This window comes from Amblyomma americanum, chromosome 3 (assembly GCF_052857255.1).
Source record: "Amblyomma americanum isolate KBUSLIRL-KWMA chromosome 3, ASM5285725v1, whole genome shotgun sequence".
Lineage (NCBI taxonomy): Eukaryota > Metazoa > Arthropoda > Arachnida > Ixodida > Ixodidae > Amblyomma > Amblyomma americanum.
Window position 1 is genome coordinate 174,227,950 of NC_135499.1, and position 18,663 is coordinate 174,246,612.

An 18,663-nucleotide genomic window follows, 5' to 3' on the forward strand; every position below is an offset into this window, starting at 1 on the left:
AGACACGCATGAATATAGGAACATTTTCTCAAAAACCGTTTGTTATTTACGACAAAGAAACAAGGGTCAGCGCGCATGCATTCCTGCATTGCAGTAGTGCAGAACGGATTACATGGTTACGTTTTTATCAACAACGTGCACTTTTGGAACTTGGATCGGTGAGAAATAAATACTTAGATCGAAAATCGATTATCCAGCACCGTCAAGCAGCCACGCCCCCATCTATTAATTTCACATTCAAAATCTAAACTTTTGCCGCTTCTTTGCACTTCCACGGCAGATCAGGAGCTTAGGTATCGTAAATTTTAATAGTTTTAAGACTGCGTCAAGAGAAGTACGGTTATCTGAGATTCCATTTTGTAATGTGGCATTGGCGATAGTTAACGATGACGGCTAGGTTGTTTCTCAACATTTTTAACGAATTTCAGCTGGAACATAGACCATTGCGTCGACATTGCGCAAAACAGCGATGCGTAGGCTGGTAGGTTATTTTAGCAATTAATTTCAACTCAAATCATCTCAAACTAAGGCCCAGCTGTTTTCCAGATGCCTTCCTTCGTGCAGTGTTCTAACAGGCCGAAAATTTCTTGAACAAAATAACTGTGCCTAAGTGTGCCCCTTAGTCGCAAAATATTGGACTGGTTTTTATGGAGGAAAAACGCTAAGGCGCCCGTGTGCTGTGCGATGTCAGTGCACGTTAAAGATCCCCAGGTGGTCGAAATTATTCCGGAGCCCTCCACTACGGCACCTCTTCTTCCTTTCTTCTTTCACTCCCTCCCTCATCCCTTCCCTTACGGCGCGGTTCAGGTGTCCAACGATATATGAGACAGATACTGCGCCATTTCCTTTCCACAAAAGCCAATTATTATTATTATTAAAGCAAAGCTAGCAATTTAAGCTGCCCTAAACAATCATGTAATTAATTTATGCCTAAGCTCGCCTCCAGAATTCTTTTTCTTCTTAAAGGTGAACTACCCGAAACCTTAACTGGCGGTGAGTGGCGTACGTTTTTCCATCTCGAAGTGCTTGATCATTGCGATTAATGGCGTTGTTTGGATTCCATGTCTATGCATCTCTCATGCATTTAAGCGAGTAATCCCTCATAACCTGAGTAGGTTTGGGACGTTAAACTCCCCTTAACCTAAATCATTTAAGCAAGTGCGCACAAGTGGTTGCTCCTTTTTTCGTAATTTTCCTGGCTCATGCGCAAGAAAATCCCATTGATTCGTTGATTACATCTGGGTTAGACTTTGAAGGGGCTTTTCTTCCAATGTGTATATCGTCTACACATCCCAGGACATCTGTAATGCTGCCGCCAAGGAGGACACATTCCTTAATATAAGCACAGTCGGCAGCAGTCTTGGGAAAAGTGAGCCATCAGTTGTGCACAGCACGCCGGAAACGTCCTTAATACAGCGACTCGCAGTGGTCTTGCGACTTCCAATGTTCCGGTCTGAGCCGACACTTTCCTGTGACGGTCCTGTAGAATCGGAGAACGCCGAGGACATGCTCTTCGACTGTGAGCAAGTGAGGCCCACCATGAAGTCTCCTCAGAGGTGGCTCGTCACTTAGTTCGTTGCGCAGCCAAAGCACCGACGCTTTCAACAGGCGAAAATGACGCCGGAACTCTTGGTCGGTCATGTAATGCGGCATTGATATAAAACGGCTCCAGTCGGTCATATTGACATTTGCCGCGGCTTAAAGCTATGATCCAAGCAACTACTGCTGCTGCCGCCGACGTGACAGTCCCAAATCGAATTTCAGGGCCTTGACAATTTATGGGTTTGTCTTGAATACGCCTGTCGATAAAACCGTAATTCACACCTCAAACGTGGCATGTAATTCTTATGAGAGCACGCTGTACAGTTGGGCCACGCTCAATGTTTCTGCCGGATACAGCAAAGCAGAGTTTACAGACATCATCAACGTTGGCCGTCGAAATATGGCAGGTACAGCAGATGTCATTGCTGATGAATGTGAGCATCACTGTCAAAAACACATAAAGCATCGACTGCCGTAGGTTTCATATCTCTGACGGCGATGGCATAACAACGCTACGACCTGCATTGTAACCACGTAGCATGTGGCAAAAAGGTGTCGGCAAGTCACTGCAGGTGCTTGCAAGGCGTTAGTCAAGGATGACGACAATAACGAAGCGATATGCTACGGAGCATGCGCAGTTCTCCACTATCATCACATCACAAAGCTCTGTGAGTTGGCATCAGGGGAAAAATTGTGCCTCAAGGACTGAACTTTTGTATACAGTTATCATGAAACTTTTCCGATAGCTTTAACTTCCCCTAATGGTGCCAGCAGAGTTCTGGTAATGTGAAAAACTACGCGATTGCCTGTGAACTTTTCAACATATTTGGTATCAGGTTTACGTTCACAATGTCGCATGCCACTAGGAATCACGACCATGCACTGCTTTCCCAATCGAAGTGTTAACATATTATACATCATTACTCCGTCTCAGACTTCTTAGCATTCTAAAGTAATTATTTGTTTGATTTGAGCAGTAAACTTTTTTTCATCTCGCACATCCACTTTGTTAGCTTCTAAAGCTTTCTTTTTTTCCATATTCAGCTTTTGTTTTTCTTTTGATTTATTTGTAATAAAGATAGTTCACCAATATACGACCTTCCTTCTCTGTGGAAGTTGTGCCTTTCTACAAAATTTATGACCTAATGACTTACATTAGAGTGCAGAGCATTAGTTGAGGAGGAAGAAGACACAACCGTCGTAGAGAAGAGGAAGAAGAAGACGCTCAAGCGATGGCACGCCCACCTGCACCGTGGGCTCAGTGTGAGTACAATGAAGAGGGAAATATGAACGTATATTGCATTTAGTTGGACTTTAAAGCTTCTCACATTCCTATAAAACTCCTCTTCTCACGCGTAGTCTAGACGGTTCGTCACTAACACTAAATCCGCGGTTGCAGGTCCGACTATACTCTCATGTTCTAGAGCGTTGCGCACTGTTAGTTAAAAACGTGAATTGTTTGACTTGAAGGGTGGAAAATTCAGCACAGCTGCTTTCGCGTTACATTCTTGGATTGAAGAGAATATTAAGAGAAAATTTCTTCTGATAACAGTACGTGGATGCCTTTGCTTGGGTAGTCTGCTTTTATGGGGTGAGTCGCGAACACTCTTTGAGGTCGGAACACAAGGAAACTTTTCTTAGCCGTGAGACCCATCCCTCGAGGGTGCGCCGAGACGGCGAGGAGAGAGGAGACACGCCGTGCTCTGAGACCTTGAGATCCCAACTCTTACTGCCAGGGACCTTACTGCAAGCGCCTTCTAGACTGGAACCAACCAGTAGCCGCCCTCTGGTGGCCTGCCTGTCAGATATTTTATATGTTCCAGTTACTAAACTCCGGCCTCATTCGACTGTGCCCGCGACATTGGCATGCCTGGGGTGAATATTATACGAGAGGGATCCAGCTGTCCTGGCTGTGGACAATCGTATGAGAGGCCATTACAACTGGCCTGTATGATCTCGGACCACCGAATCCTGGTCATTTTACCCCATGTCAAATAATAAAGTGGGAAGTGCTGTCTTGAAAAAAATATAGCACCAATTTGTCGCCGACGCAAAATGATATCACTGTTATGTTATCAGGGGAGCAACTACGGTGGCCACGATACTAATCAGCCTTAGCGTCCATGTTAAGGTAAGGTGGTCGCGTCACACAAGTTGGCACAACTGCATAAATTCCTCAGTGGCCATGGCCAGGTTCACATACATGGCGAGTAATGTGACTCATTGGTGCAGTGATCGGTGAGCACTATTAACCATTCATTTTCATGTTACCCTAACCCTTTCCACATAACCTTTGGCCCCTGCGCGTACACGCCTGTTACTTCCAGAAGGAGCACGGCGACCGTAACAGCTGACAAACCTCAAACTCGTGGCACCTTGCGGGAACGTCTCTTACTTAACAAATTAGCGAACCGTGAAAGATTAGAATGTCGAACTGATAGAAAGGCTGAAGTTTCTTCTCCTTATAATTCATAATCACTTTAAGATTAATACTATTTTGCAATACACTACAGTGAACCATCAAGACATCGCTATAGCATGTATATTCCTTTGTCGCTTTCTCATAATGATCGTTTTAAATACGGCTTTTTTTCTCGAGTTATTAAAGAAGGGAACATGCTGCCTGACTCTTTTGTAAAAAATTTATTCCCTTGATGCCTTTCTCGGAAGCCTAAATTTATACTTGGACCATAACGCACCTAAATAATAGTTGTGCCTCCGCTTATGTGTTTTTGTTTTATTGTTTGATTTTTGTTCTTTTATGTTCAGCGTACTGTATCGCAATTTTATAGTTGTTGAACTGTACCCCCTTTTGAATGTCCATTGATTCAAATTTTTCCACTCCTTTTATTGCCTGCATAGGCTGACATTATCGATAAATCAATTAATGAACGAAAAGAAACATTTGTAAATGCTGCCTGTGCAAATGCCAAACATATGTCCATTTAACAAGTGGCTGAACTATTTCGTTACACCCACATCCAGGGCCAGCCAACGCCAAGGAGCTTAAATGGATGCTGGGAGCCGCGACCGGCACCGCGGGGGCTACTGGAAAAGGCAAGCTGCTTTCAGTTACTAACACTGAATAAATGGATTTTTATTAAGAAATAAATATTTTGGGCGGTGCTAGAGAGGCTTAAGTAAACGTCTAGAACACACTCGGAAAAAAATCAGTTGGTCTTAGTTGTCTGGTAGAGAGGAAACCGACAAGTCAATAAGGCTAGAACCAGATTCCGACACGAGTGTGCCTAATATTTGCCTATAGGAGCGCCATAGTCATACAACGATGGCATTAAGCACCATTTTTTGTACACAGAGCTTCCATAGTCCGTGAAATCTAGTTCTGCGAAGAGTTTTGAAACTTTTTTCTTTCTTAACTCGAGGTTTTTTCTTTGTCGACGTGATGTTTTCAGGGGATGTGAACTGTGCGGTTCGTCCGCCCTACCTTAGTCGTTGTGCAACAAAGCGAACACAGCCGCAGCATGCAGCTTCCCCGTATGCGGAAACGAATTTCAGAATATAGCTGCTACGTTTCCTGCCTCTCTTTTCTTTTATTGCTACTGATGCATGGTATGCTCTTCATACGGGTCGAGTTATCGGTCACAAACGACTTCTGGCGGCGACTCTACTGGTTTCCTATTCTCTTGACGAGTTGCACTGTCATGCTCATGTTATTCTACAATGCTTAGTGCTGCTCTAGAAGGCACTGTACGCTGTCTAGAAGGATCTGTGCCATACGTACTAAATACAGCGTAGAAGAATCTTATATCCCTTTTTATCGAGACCACTTCCGAACTCTTCTCCATTCAGTAGCCGCCATCCCTTACAAAATTTCTTTAGACTATATAGACTTTCCATTGACTTCTGTCTATAAAGTAAACAGACTCTCTGTAGACAAACCCTAGAGAACAGTCTATAGGCAAAACAAATTCCATAGATAGCCAGTCTACAGATTTATAGCCGTGCACATTTAGTATACTTTTGCCTATAGAAGTCCATATATTATGAATAGACAAAAAGAAATATCTGTAGGAAGGCAATAGAGTCTACAAAAGTCTATAGACTGTCTATAGATTGTCTATAGGCCATTTTTTAAGGTATACCCAAGCATTCTGGGCAAAACCATTTCTGAATAAGAAAGAGTTTATGAACGCAATTTCTTCCTACATGTATATTGTAACTTTGGGCTGCAACAGTATATCCGCGATTCTCCCTTCGGCAAGCTTGCATTTTGTTGCTATTAATGTTCTTGCTATTCTGAAAAGCGTTCGCCATGATTTTTTCTGACAGTCTTAACTGCTCAATCCGAGCCATGGAAAAACTTTAGAGAAAGATTTTGCTTCACTTCGGAAAAATGGACATTACCTTCAATATTTCCATAACAGTTCCTCACTGTTTTCCAGTGTTTAAACTTTCTGTCTAAAAATGTTGGGCATGGTTGTCTCTACGAAGTTTCTTGTTTTCATTTCTGAGCATAAATTCGCCCAGATATCAGCTCCGTGCAGGCACCCTGCATTGCCGTCTACCTTGCCCCATCGTTAATAAAAAGCGCACGCAGAATATGGTATACTGAAACACAAGGGGCGGCCTCTCTTACTACTGGTGTCCTGCGCAAGCGTCCAAAGAAACTCGTAATCTTTCACCACTACTTCTTTGCGGCCAACTTTAAAACGTTGACGGCAGGGGAAAAAAAAAAACGCACGCGGTACTTGTGAATATACCTGTAACAACGGTCGACTCACTCGCAATACGACCTATTTCAATCATAGGACTTTAGAGTGCTTGGAACGTCACCACCAATATCAAGTTCAATACTCGCGAATTCATAGAAACCGTATCAAGTTCGCGGTTTCTACTTTGTTCAATGGGGCGGTCGCCTTTAGAAGGCTGCAGCACAGCGTTGCGGGGGCACCAAGAAGAATAATTATTCGTGGTTTATTAACACTCATGCGGCTTGAAACTCTTGTTTCTCTTCGCAGTCCTATTGACTAAACCTCCATGTCCAGATGTTCCCATCGTTTGCGCTCCTGGTCTTGAGTACCTGGCTGTCATAGACCAAATAATAATACAACAAGATTTGGAACTTTTTGAAGGTGAGGGCAAGGCAACAGATCGAAAGAGTTAATTTCCTCTTTGTTCTAGTAAAAATTAGGACCAATCTGCCTCGTGTGGTGCGTGCGCTAAGTTTTGCTAGCGTTGTGCACTTGTGGGAAACACGTGCACTCGTAGTGACAGTCCCGGGTGCTCACGTTGAGCACAAGAGCTGTTAGAATAAAACTGTGACGTCAGCAATAATAGTGAGAACATTAGCCGGCGACCTCTCGAGGTTCGGCTGAAACTGCAGAACGTTCAAGGAACAGCCGCTGGTTTGGCAGCGGCGGCTCTGGCTGCGGCTAAGCTGCTGCTTGCGTATGTCGTGAACCGACTCAAAGCGGTTCGAATCATTTTGCTATTAGGGCTTCTGGACGAACCATAACCCGATTCATAAAGTACGCAGAAGTGTGAAACTGAAACAAAATCAAACCATGAGTTTTTTCATTTGCATCCGTTGGTTGCTGCCCGCAGCTGTACGGGAGCGGGAACGCGAGCGGGTACGCTGATGAGGACGTAGATTTAATACTTAGCCGTGTTATTACGCATTTACCTTGTCTCTAAAACGTGATGACATTTTCAGCCAGAAAAGTCTGGTTAGTTCTAGTATGGAGCAATTTTACGAAAACAAACAACAAATGCATAGGCTTGGTTTCTACACAGAGCATCACAACCGGTGCGCAAGGTAAATGCGTTGCTATGTATTGCGCCGAACAGGAACATACGACAATTATAAGGCCATGTCAATTAATATTACCATTTTGAGTTTCCTGCCATGTATAGCTGTAGTTCCCTTTTAACTTATGCGATGGCGCAAAGATGCACAATTATTTTTTGCAAGGGTTCTATGGCATGCGTTGACGCATACAACTCAAGCCAGAGTGCGGCGCGTCAACGCTAGCGCATAAAGGAAGCACCCTACGATAAATCCTCTATGCTCTTTCTTCCAGCCGTCACCGGCATTGAAACATGCAACAGCTACGTTGCGAGGAACACAATGGGGCAGTTCATATACAACATCATTGAAGGTGAGAGCACAACTTTATAAGGAAATCACATGCTCCAACATCCCTGAAATGTACGCCAACACTCGAGCAACGAGCCGATTTAAAGGCTAAAATGCGAACAACATCGGTTGCTTATTGTTTTCGGATGAAATTTGTATGGTTACCAGTGCGCAAATTTCTTTATCTGTGCTCTATCCTAAAGACGGAGAAAGCGGGCAGTCAAGAGGATGATTGCAGTTCGTCCATTATTGTGCTGGATTGGGCGGTGAGGCGGAAATAGTCACTCGATGTAGTTTAACATGGTCAATGAAGAGCGAGGAGGGGGTTGTTAGTTGCGCGTTCCAAAAGCGTATCAGAAACCCTGAGAACAGTGCTGTGTCATTCCTTTCACGAAAGCGTAGTCTGTACAGTCTCACAAACGTACGGTTCAAAGCAAGGAAAATCGCATAAGCATAAGCATAATAATAGCATAAGAGCTATTATTATTTGCACGTGTGCTCAATTCCCGAAAGCGCCAGCAAGCATTCGCTGAGACGAGGAAGAGAAAACAAGCAAGCAGGCAAGCAAGCCAGAGAGTAAGTAAACTAACAAACAAATGAACAAACAAGCGAACAAGCAAGAAAACAACAACAAGCGAACAAGCAAGAAAACAAGAAGCAAACAAACACTGAAGTAAATAAACAAACGAACAAACAAGTGAGCGAAGAACCAGCGAAACCCCAACGCCCCGCAGTCGCGGCAATATTTATTTTACTTCTGCATATCAAGCTAGCTTGAGACGTTCCGACAACGGGCTTTTTTTTTTTTTCAGATTGAAAGCCCTAGTGCTTGCGCGCCAAAAAAATAAAACCAAACATGTCATCTCCGCTCTTTAAGGAACCTTTTCTTCACCTTTTTGCACGTAGATTCCACCTTCCTTTCTCGGTATTGCTGTGGCCCAAGGCGTTGCTTCGAGATGGACGTCCTAGACTACAGGAATGTTCCCGTCATGCATTTCGTGCGGCCTCTGAGGTGCGTGCACTGTTTCGGGTGCTGCTGTTTGCAGGTGAGACATTTACTTTCAATCTAGCCGTCCATCGGAAAGCACGCATTTCTTTGAACTGTGGGCGAGTTCGGGATTTGCTGGCAGCTTTTTTTATGCAGAAATGCCTCCTTTGGTGCAATCCTTGCAGCGGCGGACGTGTTTCCAAGGAGGCTAATGCGCATATGGCGCCCGTGTGCTGTTCGATGTCAGCGCACGCGTAAAAGATCACCGGGCGGTCGAAATTATTCCGGAGCCCTCCACTGCAGCACTTCTATTTCGCTCTTCTTTTATTCCCTCCCCACCACAAGCTGACAGCGATGTAAGGGTTTCTACCGCGGAGTGATACTGTGCACTTTCCTTTTCTCTAATAAATTTTCTTTTTAATTCGTTTAATATTTGTCCAAAACGTTGCAGCACTGCATTTCCGCATCAATAGGCTTCACCTCCTGTCTACTTTTTTCAAAGGAAATTCCAAGTGTGAACAAGGAAGAATATATAAACCTGAAATAAATTGCACTTTCGTGATTTACATCTGCGCCAGTGGTTATTTCCAGCACGAAGTAGTGAAGGGTCTACCGGTTAACTTCGGCCAAAACGAGGTTTTGTTAGCAAACACCGCAACCTCAGCACCGTCCAAGATCAGAACCTTCTCGGAAACAATAAAAGTTATTTCCTTCTCCTCGGCATGGGACCCGCCGCGGTGGCTCAGTGGTTAGGGCGCTCGACTACTGATCCGGAGTTCCCGGGTTCGAACCCGACCGCGGCGGCTGCGTTTTTATGGAGGAAAAACGCTAAGCCGCCCGTGTGCTGTGCGATGTCAGTGCACGTTAAAGATCCCCAGGTGGTCGAAATTATTCCGGAGCCCTCCACTACGGACATATTTGTTCCTCTCTTCTTTCACTCCCTCCTTTATCCCTTCCCTTACGGCGCGGTTCAGGTGTCCAACGATATATGAGACAGATACTGCGCCATTTCCTTTCCCCGAAAAACCAATTATTATTATTATTCTCCTCAGCATGGAGCGCGGGTGTTTTACATTTCGCCTCAAACAAAACGGGGCTCTCGCGTCCGAGTGCGACACTTGCGGACTTCTGCTTGTTGGCGCAACGCTACAAATGTTTCGCCATTGATGTCAGACCTGTGGAAGTTACCTGAGAGTCGCGATCGCTAATTACCAATTTAGAAGTTTGTTGTCTAAGTGGATAGAGCTTAGGGCGCGAAGATGGAAGGATGCGCACCAACGATATCCCTTCAGGTGACGATGCTAGCGGAAGATGAAAAGCACAAATTTGTCAAGTTTTAGCGCAGAGGTCTTCAGAGGTCGCAGCGTAGTCCCCAATCTCCGACTTCTCGCAGTGTGTGCAGGAATCGCGCTAAGCTTAGCATTTTTACACTTCACCCTCAGCAGTATGAGAGATGCAGAACACATCGTAGCATACGTCGCAGGAACCTGGAAAATAAAAGGCTGGTATGTAATATCCTGCTGCCTGAATGTTCGTGATAGTAAGGAACTTGCTGCTGTGGGAGAAACTGATGCGCATTACACTTCCAAGAGAAGGTTTTCGCTGACAGCTCCTTCCCTGTAGGCTCAATTCAATCTGAACTTAAGGGAAACGTAGGTATTTTGAGGCATGAAATGATTTTATCTGCGTTTCTTTTCAAACTTTGTCGAGCATAGTCTCAAAATTTTGGCAGAGTTGGTGCTCATGTCACAGGCGAAATGGACGCCAAAACCGACACAGCAATTCCCCCAGAAATGCATTCATGCACAAGGAATAAAAATTTCGTTGTCCTGAGCTGGAGCCGAGGGGAGCCAGCGTCGGCGCAGAGAAAGCAGCCACGGGAGCCTGACACATTGTTTACTCGGCCACCGCTGCAGTACCGTTGACTTCGCTATCGCCACACCTACTGGCACGCATGTGCCTGGCCGGTATTCGCGGCTCTGTGCTGCATGGCTTCTTTTCGCGTTCCACGAGGCTCCACTCGCTAAACACCAGGTTGGTTCACTGACAACAGATGGCGGCAGCAGTAGTCAAGTCTAATGTCAGATGGTGTATGACTTGACAGCGAGGAAGGGCTTTCAGATTCTTTAAAGTCACACCAAGAACAACTAAATCAAATCACTGCTCTCAGTAGAAATTTACTCCCTGGATCTTCCTGGCTATGTTTACGTTTGTCCAGTGTCAGAAGACGCATTTATCGCCGAGTAAGATCTCAATTCCGGATTGGCGCAGCCCCAGCGTGCGAAAATCGTTGTCGACGCACGCATTTTACTGAAATCAGCTGATGATAGCGGCAGGCGTATTTCGTTATTTGGTTTTTTCTAGCGATTGATTTATTCATTGGTTCGTTGATTGACTGATTCATTTTTTAATTGATTGATTGATTGATGGATTTATTTATTTATTTATTTATTTATTTATTTATTTATTTATTCCCAGTGGCTTGCGCCGCAGCATTGGCCGTACGAAGCAGTACGCTTTGCTGGTGGTGGTCCTTCGCTGTACAGAATGGCCTCCCAATGTTTTATATTGAGATTAGGAACTTGGTCAACAGCCGGGTTCTACTGGCATGCCGACACCATGTGAAAAGACTGCAGTCGAATTTACGAAACTCCAACAAGAAACATACAAACTCCGAAATAATAAACTGATCATTGATAACACTGTTTGTAAATTCGACCATGCTTCAAAGATTGTCGCCCCCGCACGCCATAGCTGCTGCATAAACCTCACATCAATTTGAAGCTCAGCTCCTTGTCCTTCCTTTGGACTAATATTCGAAGCCTCCCATCCATACTCGACGCTCTTGACAGTCTTGCGCGTAATATAGTATTAACACAATCGTACTAAATGAAACCTGGATAACATCATCTGTGCATCACTCTGAAATCCTTTATGTTTTTCTGAACTACAATGTTTTCCGTCGCGACAGAAGAAATTACTCTATTTTTGACACTTGCATACTCTTTCCAAATACGTCCCTTTTGGTTCTGAAGTGTCGTCCGTTTCTTCCTGTAAGTACTTGGGTATTATACTGTATCGCAAAGCCTAACATGGTCATCTCATATCATGAACATCGATAACAAAGCTAATCTCACCCTTGGTTTTATACGTCGCTATCTATACGATTTGATGCCGCATCTATCAAATCATTAGCATGCATAAGTTTTATTCATCCTAAACTATAATACGCTTCAGCAAAATGAAATCCTCAACTGTCTAACCCCTTCTTAACCTTAAAACGAATACAAAATCGTGCTATCCGCTTTATTTATTCCGATTATTCATATTATACTGATACGTATGCTTTAAAATCCAGAGCAATCTTACCCAACTTTGGCTTGTGAAGAAAAAATTTTCGAGTGTGCCTTTTTTATGTTTTATCATTAATAATTAGGAGCATCAGTGTTACCACAGGCTCATCGCCTCTCCAGCCGTATTATTTAGCATAACGCCGTCTATCTCCCCACCGCAAGAACTATTGCAGATTCCTGATATTTTCTCGTCATGTCATCCGGGGACTGGAATGGTCTACCACAGGACGCCATGCATCTTATCAACACCATCCATTTTAAGAATGCTATCGAAATCACTGTTGTTTAACTGCCACTCACATTTCTCATGAGATGCCCTATACCAGGGCCTTGAGGTAGCAAATAAAAAGAGGCATCTATTTCTCCACAGAGTGGGCACTGTGGTTGGTCGAGTGACGGGGACCATTAGTGAATTTTACATGGTGTTACGAAAGTGTCTGTTTGAAGTTGACGGAGGCTGTGTGTTCTTCCACCTTGTCTAGGGTTTCGTGAGGTTTTGGCACGTATGTCTACCTTGCCTATCGGCCTGTAGGTGTTCTGCAAAGGTGATGATGGGCTCTGTAACATGTTCCTCTGCCTCGTCCACTCAAACAAACTAGCTAATAACAGCTCATTTTGCGGTGAAAATGGCTTCTTAAAATTAGAACACGGTACTCTATTAACACAGGAGAACATATTTTTGTCCTAAGAGTCCCCATTAGGCCACGCGCGTTCGACGCGCAGCCTCAGACAAGTGTTTGGTTCTATCGACAAAGGTAGGTTTACGCAATCTTAGGCTAAAGGAAGAGTCGGGCAAATCGATTTGGCCAGCCAAGTCGACCGAACTGTGCAAAAGAAAAACAAATGGACGCCGCATTGAGACACGTAAAGTCCGGAAATGTACTAACTACGCGCGTAGTTATATTCATTTCGCGTATGCGCCTACCCAGAGCAGTGCTGTCGTTCGAATTTTTTTTTTTTGTTAGAAGTTGTTAAATTACCGCTGATGCTTCCTTTTTTGTGCCTATTTTTCTGCCGCCTTTCCAGGAGATGGAAGTCCAGGCCCCTCCAGGAACGCCCGTCGCTTACGTGTTGCAAGAATGCTCCGTCTGCTATCCTGTCTTCAGAATTTGCAACAGAAATAAGCAACGAGTGCTGAGCATTATTGGCCCCATTTGCACTCACAGCCTCCCCTGCAAACTCGACATCGATTTCCAGGTAAATTAACGCGTCACACGTTTTCACCTGCGGCATAAACGGCCCGTGGACATCTGAGCCGACAGATTTCACCCCTGTTGGGTGGGAGGTCTGGACAGTCCTATCTGCGTCTTCCTCTTTGTGTTCGCGCTGATGATATATCTAGGTATAATCTCGGCTCCTTATGCCGTCTTCTTCGCTTCTTCAACTTGTCGCGTGCTGTAACGCATTGTATTGCACGCGGTCCCTCCTCACAGGACCTCACCACTTCTTCTGCGCCGTCCTCTTTTTTCTTCACCTTTAATGCAGTTATGCATTCTACGTCGTAAGCCCGACTTTTCGCCACCGCGCGTCTGGGTCATAGTTTAGGTCATAGTCAACCTTCTCGACCCTTCTTCGCCCATCTACATCATTCCGAATAGAGTAAACCAAAATAGATCGGGAAAACTTCTGCCTCTGTGCGGGTTATCTATGGCATGTTTGGTTGCTATCGGAACAGCGCTGGTCCGGCGCCTTGAACCACTTGACCATCGCCGCAAGACTTATACGAGTGCCTACGAAAGAACCATCGCTCGTTGGAAAATCCATACCCTAGAGACCGAAATCTGCCTTGCGCGGTAAAGCCTACTGCGACCATTTTTTGTATCCAAGGAAGATCGGGTAAACAAAGTAATTTTTCCAAGCATTTCATGCCAGAAGAGCCGAGAGCTATTCCTGGGGAATTCTTGCACCCTTGTTTCAAGTGTACTAAAAACCGTGTACCAAGGCTCGCCTTGAATAAAAATATCGCGATTGCTGTTCCAGACCAGACAGCGTATCTTGTGCGCGTACCAGCCGCACAGAGATCAGTGTCCACTCCTCACGGACGAATCAAGCATATCTTTAGGCTCTTTTGAGAGGGCGCCGACTAGTGAACCGCAAGTTTCAACATTATTCGGCAAGATTTCTACGCCATTTCTACACCACATAAAAGCTTCATTCGCGAAACATATAGCGTTTAAAAAGGAGAATTCATAGGCCTGACACACGATCATATATAGAGTAAAAACACATAAGCATGAGTGTGGCGCGCATCTCTGTTATGTGTTTGTTTGCTTTTACTGCCTATGATCATGTGACATGCCTGTGAATCGTCCTTTATAAACGCTATAGGTTTCGAGAATAATGCCTTGGATGTGAGTAAGAGCTTTTGCAGTGCCTTGCTTTTTTCTGATTCGTCATATTTAGCGCTGTTTTTACCAAGCAGTGCCCGCGCTTGCATTTAGGCGAACGTGAGTCAGTGGTTAGGCTCGGCTGTGAGACGAAGCGAGCGCGCAGCGGCGACCCAGTGACGAGTCACGTGATTCAGCCCGCCTGCCGAGCGAGCGAGTGCCGCCCTCTGTCCGCGTCGCAGCCGCGGTAGCGAAGCGCGGCGAGTCACGTGCTACGGCGCATAGCAACCAGCTGCGATTCTTTGAAGGTAATTTTCTCAATGCGACATGAGCTTCAGCTTTTTGCGCGCGAGAAGTGGAGCTCTCGCTCCTGAAATGTTTCCGGCACACCGCTGGAAAGAGGAACGGAGGTATTGGCGAGACCAGGCATCTTTAGAACGCGCATAAAAAAGAAATACAGGCCTTCAGGAAGGAGCACCGCGTGTGTATATTTGTATGTTTTGGGTGGAACGGTAGTTATAGAACGCTGCGCGTTCTGAATTTCACCTCCTGCCTCCTGTCTGTTCTTATGCAAGGTTTTATCAACAAACAACATCGTCATAGGAAAAATCACCAAGCAGTTCAGCGGAGTTGTGAAGGAGTTCTTCACGAACGCTGACGTTTTCGGTGTCACTTTCCCCCTGGACATGGACGTGCACTTGAAAGCGGCTCTCATCGCCTCGACCATGCTCGTCGTAAGTCCCACGTCAGGTTGGCTTTGCTTTGCCTGAAATGGAGAGAAGAATTACGCGCGCTCTCCGACAAGTCCCGCCACACGTTTCGCGCCAATTTTTCTTAGCTCTCATTAATCCCAACTTCATGAAGAAGTAGTTCAAGGCATACCAGGACACGAAAATACAAGAGTCCGAATGTATAGCCTGTGTAGTTATATAGATTAGCGCTCACCGAGAGTCACCCATGACGAGGCAGCCAGAGGCCACCCTCGGGATATCGTAAATTGTCGTCCTCAAATACGTGTTCTTCACTTTGCCAAAACTACATAAGACTATGCACGAAATGATGTCCTCTTATTGGAGATCTGTTTGAGACGCTTCTTTCGCGCTTATCTTTCAAAGTTGACTGTGAAACAGTAAGCGTTCGTGCTCATTGCAGTGATATCTTCGACAGTGCACTTTGTAACTAAAGTGCTTTCGTAGGCAGAAATGCCCAGCTTTCTTTAACTGGTTTTTATTGCATTTCAGGACTACACGTTTTTCGAAGAAAAGGACCTAGACAAGGCGCGTGCAATGGTAAAATGAATAGCCACCCGATTCTTGGCCGATCCCCCAGTGTGGGTATGTGCCATCTTTTGATAGCCTAACAACAACAACAATTAGGGCAGCAGTTTCAACGAAATCTCGGTCTGCCAGGCCTAGACAATTCAATAAACATCTGTGTATGTATCTTGAAAAAAAAAACTCCGCATTTTTATGTTGTCATTTTGGTAAAAGGGTACTTGTTTGCTTCATTGGTTGCTGTTCTTTATTTGTCCTTTCTTTTAATGAAAGCTCTATTTCCTATCATTGACGGCGAATTGAAAATACGGCTACAAAATCTCCGGGTTTTCATTGCCGCCTCAGTACTTACATTGTAAACTTATTGTATTATTACTGTATTGTAAACTTATCGTAAACTTATAAATCGAGCCCTGCTGTTTAGTTAGAGTGAGGGGTTCAAATATTTAGCTTAGAAAAGGAATCGGTGCATTAACGGTCAAGAAATTTTAGTGAGGTATAAGACAACACCACCTTTTACTCCAGGAGGCTCAAACCGCTTCGCTATCTAACTCTGAGTATGCTGCTTCATGAGTGAGCTGCAGGGAGGGTCGATTTAGGATAATGCATGTTCTTTAGGCATCTATGAATTTCACCTGCTGCAGAGAAAAAATCAAAACAAAATTCTGTTGATTTCCAATTTCCGATACTGAAATTACAAACGGCTTAAGCCTGTTTCACATGCTAGCGAAAATGCTAGCGAATCCTGCCGCCGAGGCGGAAAGATTTGTTTTCAGTCGGCGCGGCGATGAGCGGCGAGGTTGCAACAAGTTGGAATTTTCGCTGCGACGCACCACTCGTTCGCTCAGTCGCTTACATGTGAACCAGCCTTTATGGTTAAGTGCTATAGCTTCATACTAAACAACTTAGGATCTTTGGCGAAGAGAAATCGTTTTTGTTGTTGTCATATTACCGCAGGAAGACGCACTTGGCTGCTTTTCTTGATCTTTCATACAGTTTTATAAAAGGTAATTATGCTTTAAGTGCGTATAGCTAGCCCGCAAGAGCTGGACGAAAAAGATAGCTTTGAGACATAGAAAAGGCGATGACTGGACGGGCACTACATATGAAACTGAATCAGCTCCGAATGCGTGAACCTTCAAAGGCTGCAGGAATACCAAGATGATAACAAAACCTGAAGGTCAACCAGTGAACGATAGAGAGAAGAATGAAAGTGCAGTAAGAACATTTGAAGAGCTGAGGCATGTTTGAAAAAATTGAGTTCTTTGCCCAGGAGATAAACGGAAGGAGTACTGATAGACGTGTACGATTTGTATCGTACGCAGGTTTTTGGGCGTCATAAATGTCACTTGGCGAGAGAAATTTTGGCAGCAACTGAAATTGCTGAATGCCGCAGTGGTGCGCCTATCAACACACCTTCCACTTATCTGGGGCTCACTAGCACCATCACCTGCGCCGGCGTATGCAGAGAAGGAGAGCTACCTGGCACCACGAAGTAGAGCGTCCGAGGGCACCCCGACAGAACCGACGCGTAGTCATCTTAGCTGGCCCTCCTAGTTCATAGTGCGTCTCATGGCGTCTTCAGAAAGCCCCGGACTGGAGGTTGAACGCTTTATAATATCAATTCTCTCTCTCTTTCAAGATATTTCCTATAACTCTGGAGAACGCGCTGCACCATACAGCTTTCACGCTCAGCCACAACAAAAAGAATGTGCACTTCGACATATTCAAAATTCCGTTCAGAGACTAAACAGCTCCCATCCTGAAATACTCCCGCATTCGCACCCCTTTCTGCTAATGCACAACATTGCTTCCTAATAAAAACATCAGATATGCTCCGCAAGTTCTGACCCATATTCAATCGCCTGTTTCATAGGAACCATTTTTTTAATTTTGATCGGTCAATTTGCACTCAGACCACTTTGTGGAAAACACATTTGACCATGTGTGACTACTCCCGCAGTGGTAGTGTGCCATTTATCCTATGAGAACAACAGTGAGATGCTGATACGGCCAAATGGGAGAGTTTTAACAAAGCAGAAGTTCCAAGAAGCTTCAGCACGTGCACCGGAGGTTGTTAATTCCGGCGCTAAGACAGCACTACTCAAGTGGTCAGAGGTCCTGCTAGACTCGTGCTGTTACCTCAGCATTTTATCGTACTTAGGGCACTCCACAGTAGGCACTGCAGCTGGCACACACCTTAACACCATCTTCGAATGTTCCTGCCAACGTTTCAAACCCAGCTTTCCTGGCTGCGAGGTAACTGCGGAGTACTTTTAGATACTTTTTGAACATATTGAAGAGAATGCTTAATAATTTCGATGCATAGCAAAATGCCTTGGTGCCTGCGCTGGCACCAAATAGTTAATACTGCCATAGAAGACCAGGGCAGTGAAATTTTAACAATAAATAGCAGGAAACTACAAGCGTTCTGAGGTGTGATCTGCGGATACATTGATTATTATGTTGCAATCTTGCGTATGCGAAAAAATGAGTTAATGAACAACTTCCCGTGGAAAAATGCGCGTGTCCAGAAATTCTGGATATGTATACCGACGATTCATCAGAGTTTAGCGTAAGCATGGACAGAAGTACTATGCCGTCAATCTGAATTCAAGAACTAAAAAAAATAGGCAAAAACATTTGCATTTCTTTTTAGTTCCTATCAAACCGAGAAGTCTAGGATATTACAGTAGCCTCTAAATTTCGCTTTCACTTTGCTGTTAAAATGAAATCTAAGGTTTGACGAAATCTCGTCTGGTCGGGTGAATACATGTGTGAAAATAAAGAAGCGCCGACCAAAATGGTGTAGTCATGCTGACAGAGACGTTTCGACTTCCACACGGAAGCCTTGCTCACTCTTGTTCACTTTGCTGTTACCTCAGCAGATGCTGGTAGTATCTTCTGCATTTTTTTTTCGCAGTTCGTTTTTTTTTCGTATTGCCTTCGACCGCGAATAAGCTTCCACATTAAGTCAGTGGCAGCAATAATCATGCCTCAAAGGCTGTGCAAAAGAAATTTTGCGCAATCACCGCGTGCTTATGCAGGTCATTTGTAGCATCTAAAACCTAGCCTAAGTAGC

At 44.6% G+C, this 18,663-nt stretch overlaps 1 protein-coding gene across 1 annotated transcript; it reads left to right on the forward strand.

Moving 5' to 3' along the window:
* Window positions 1-6,525: 6,525 nt before the first annotated feature.
* On the forward strand, window positions 6,526-15,605 carry LOC144123482 (phospholipid scramblase 1-like). Its single transcript, XM_077656301.1, has 6 exons — window positions 6,526-6,635; window positions 7,584-7,661; window positions 8,546-8,685; window positions 13,007-13,177; window positions 14,883-15,041; window positions 15,549-15,605. The coding sequence occupies exons 2-6, from the start codon at window positions 7,631-7,633 to the stop codon at window positions 15,603-15,605; spliced, it is 558 nt and encodes a 185-aa protein (XP_077512427.1). The 5' UTR covers window positions 6,526-6,635; window positions 7,584-7,630.
* The last annotated feature ends 3,058 nt before the right edge of the window (window positions 15,606-18,663 follow it).

What these genes read in the sequence shown, in the direction of transcription:
- LOC144123482 (XM_077656301.1), top strand. Translation starts at nt 7,631, where the DNA reads ATGGGGCAGTTCATATACAACATCATTGAAG. An exon ending in TCGGGTGCTGCTGTTTGCAG is followed by an intron (nt 8,686 to 13,006) that starts GTGAGACATTTA and finishes CCGCCTTTCCAG; the next exon opens with GAGATGGAAGTCCAGGCCCC. An exon ending in AACTCGACATCGATTTCCAG is followed by an intron (nt 13,178 to 14,882) that starts GTAAATTAACGC and finishes TTCTTATGCAAG; the next exon opens with GTTTTATCAACAAACAACAT.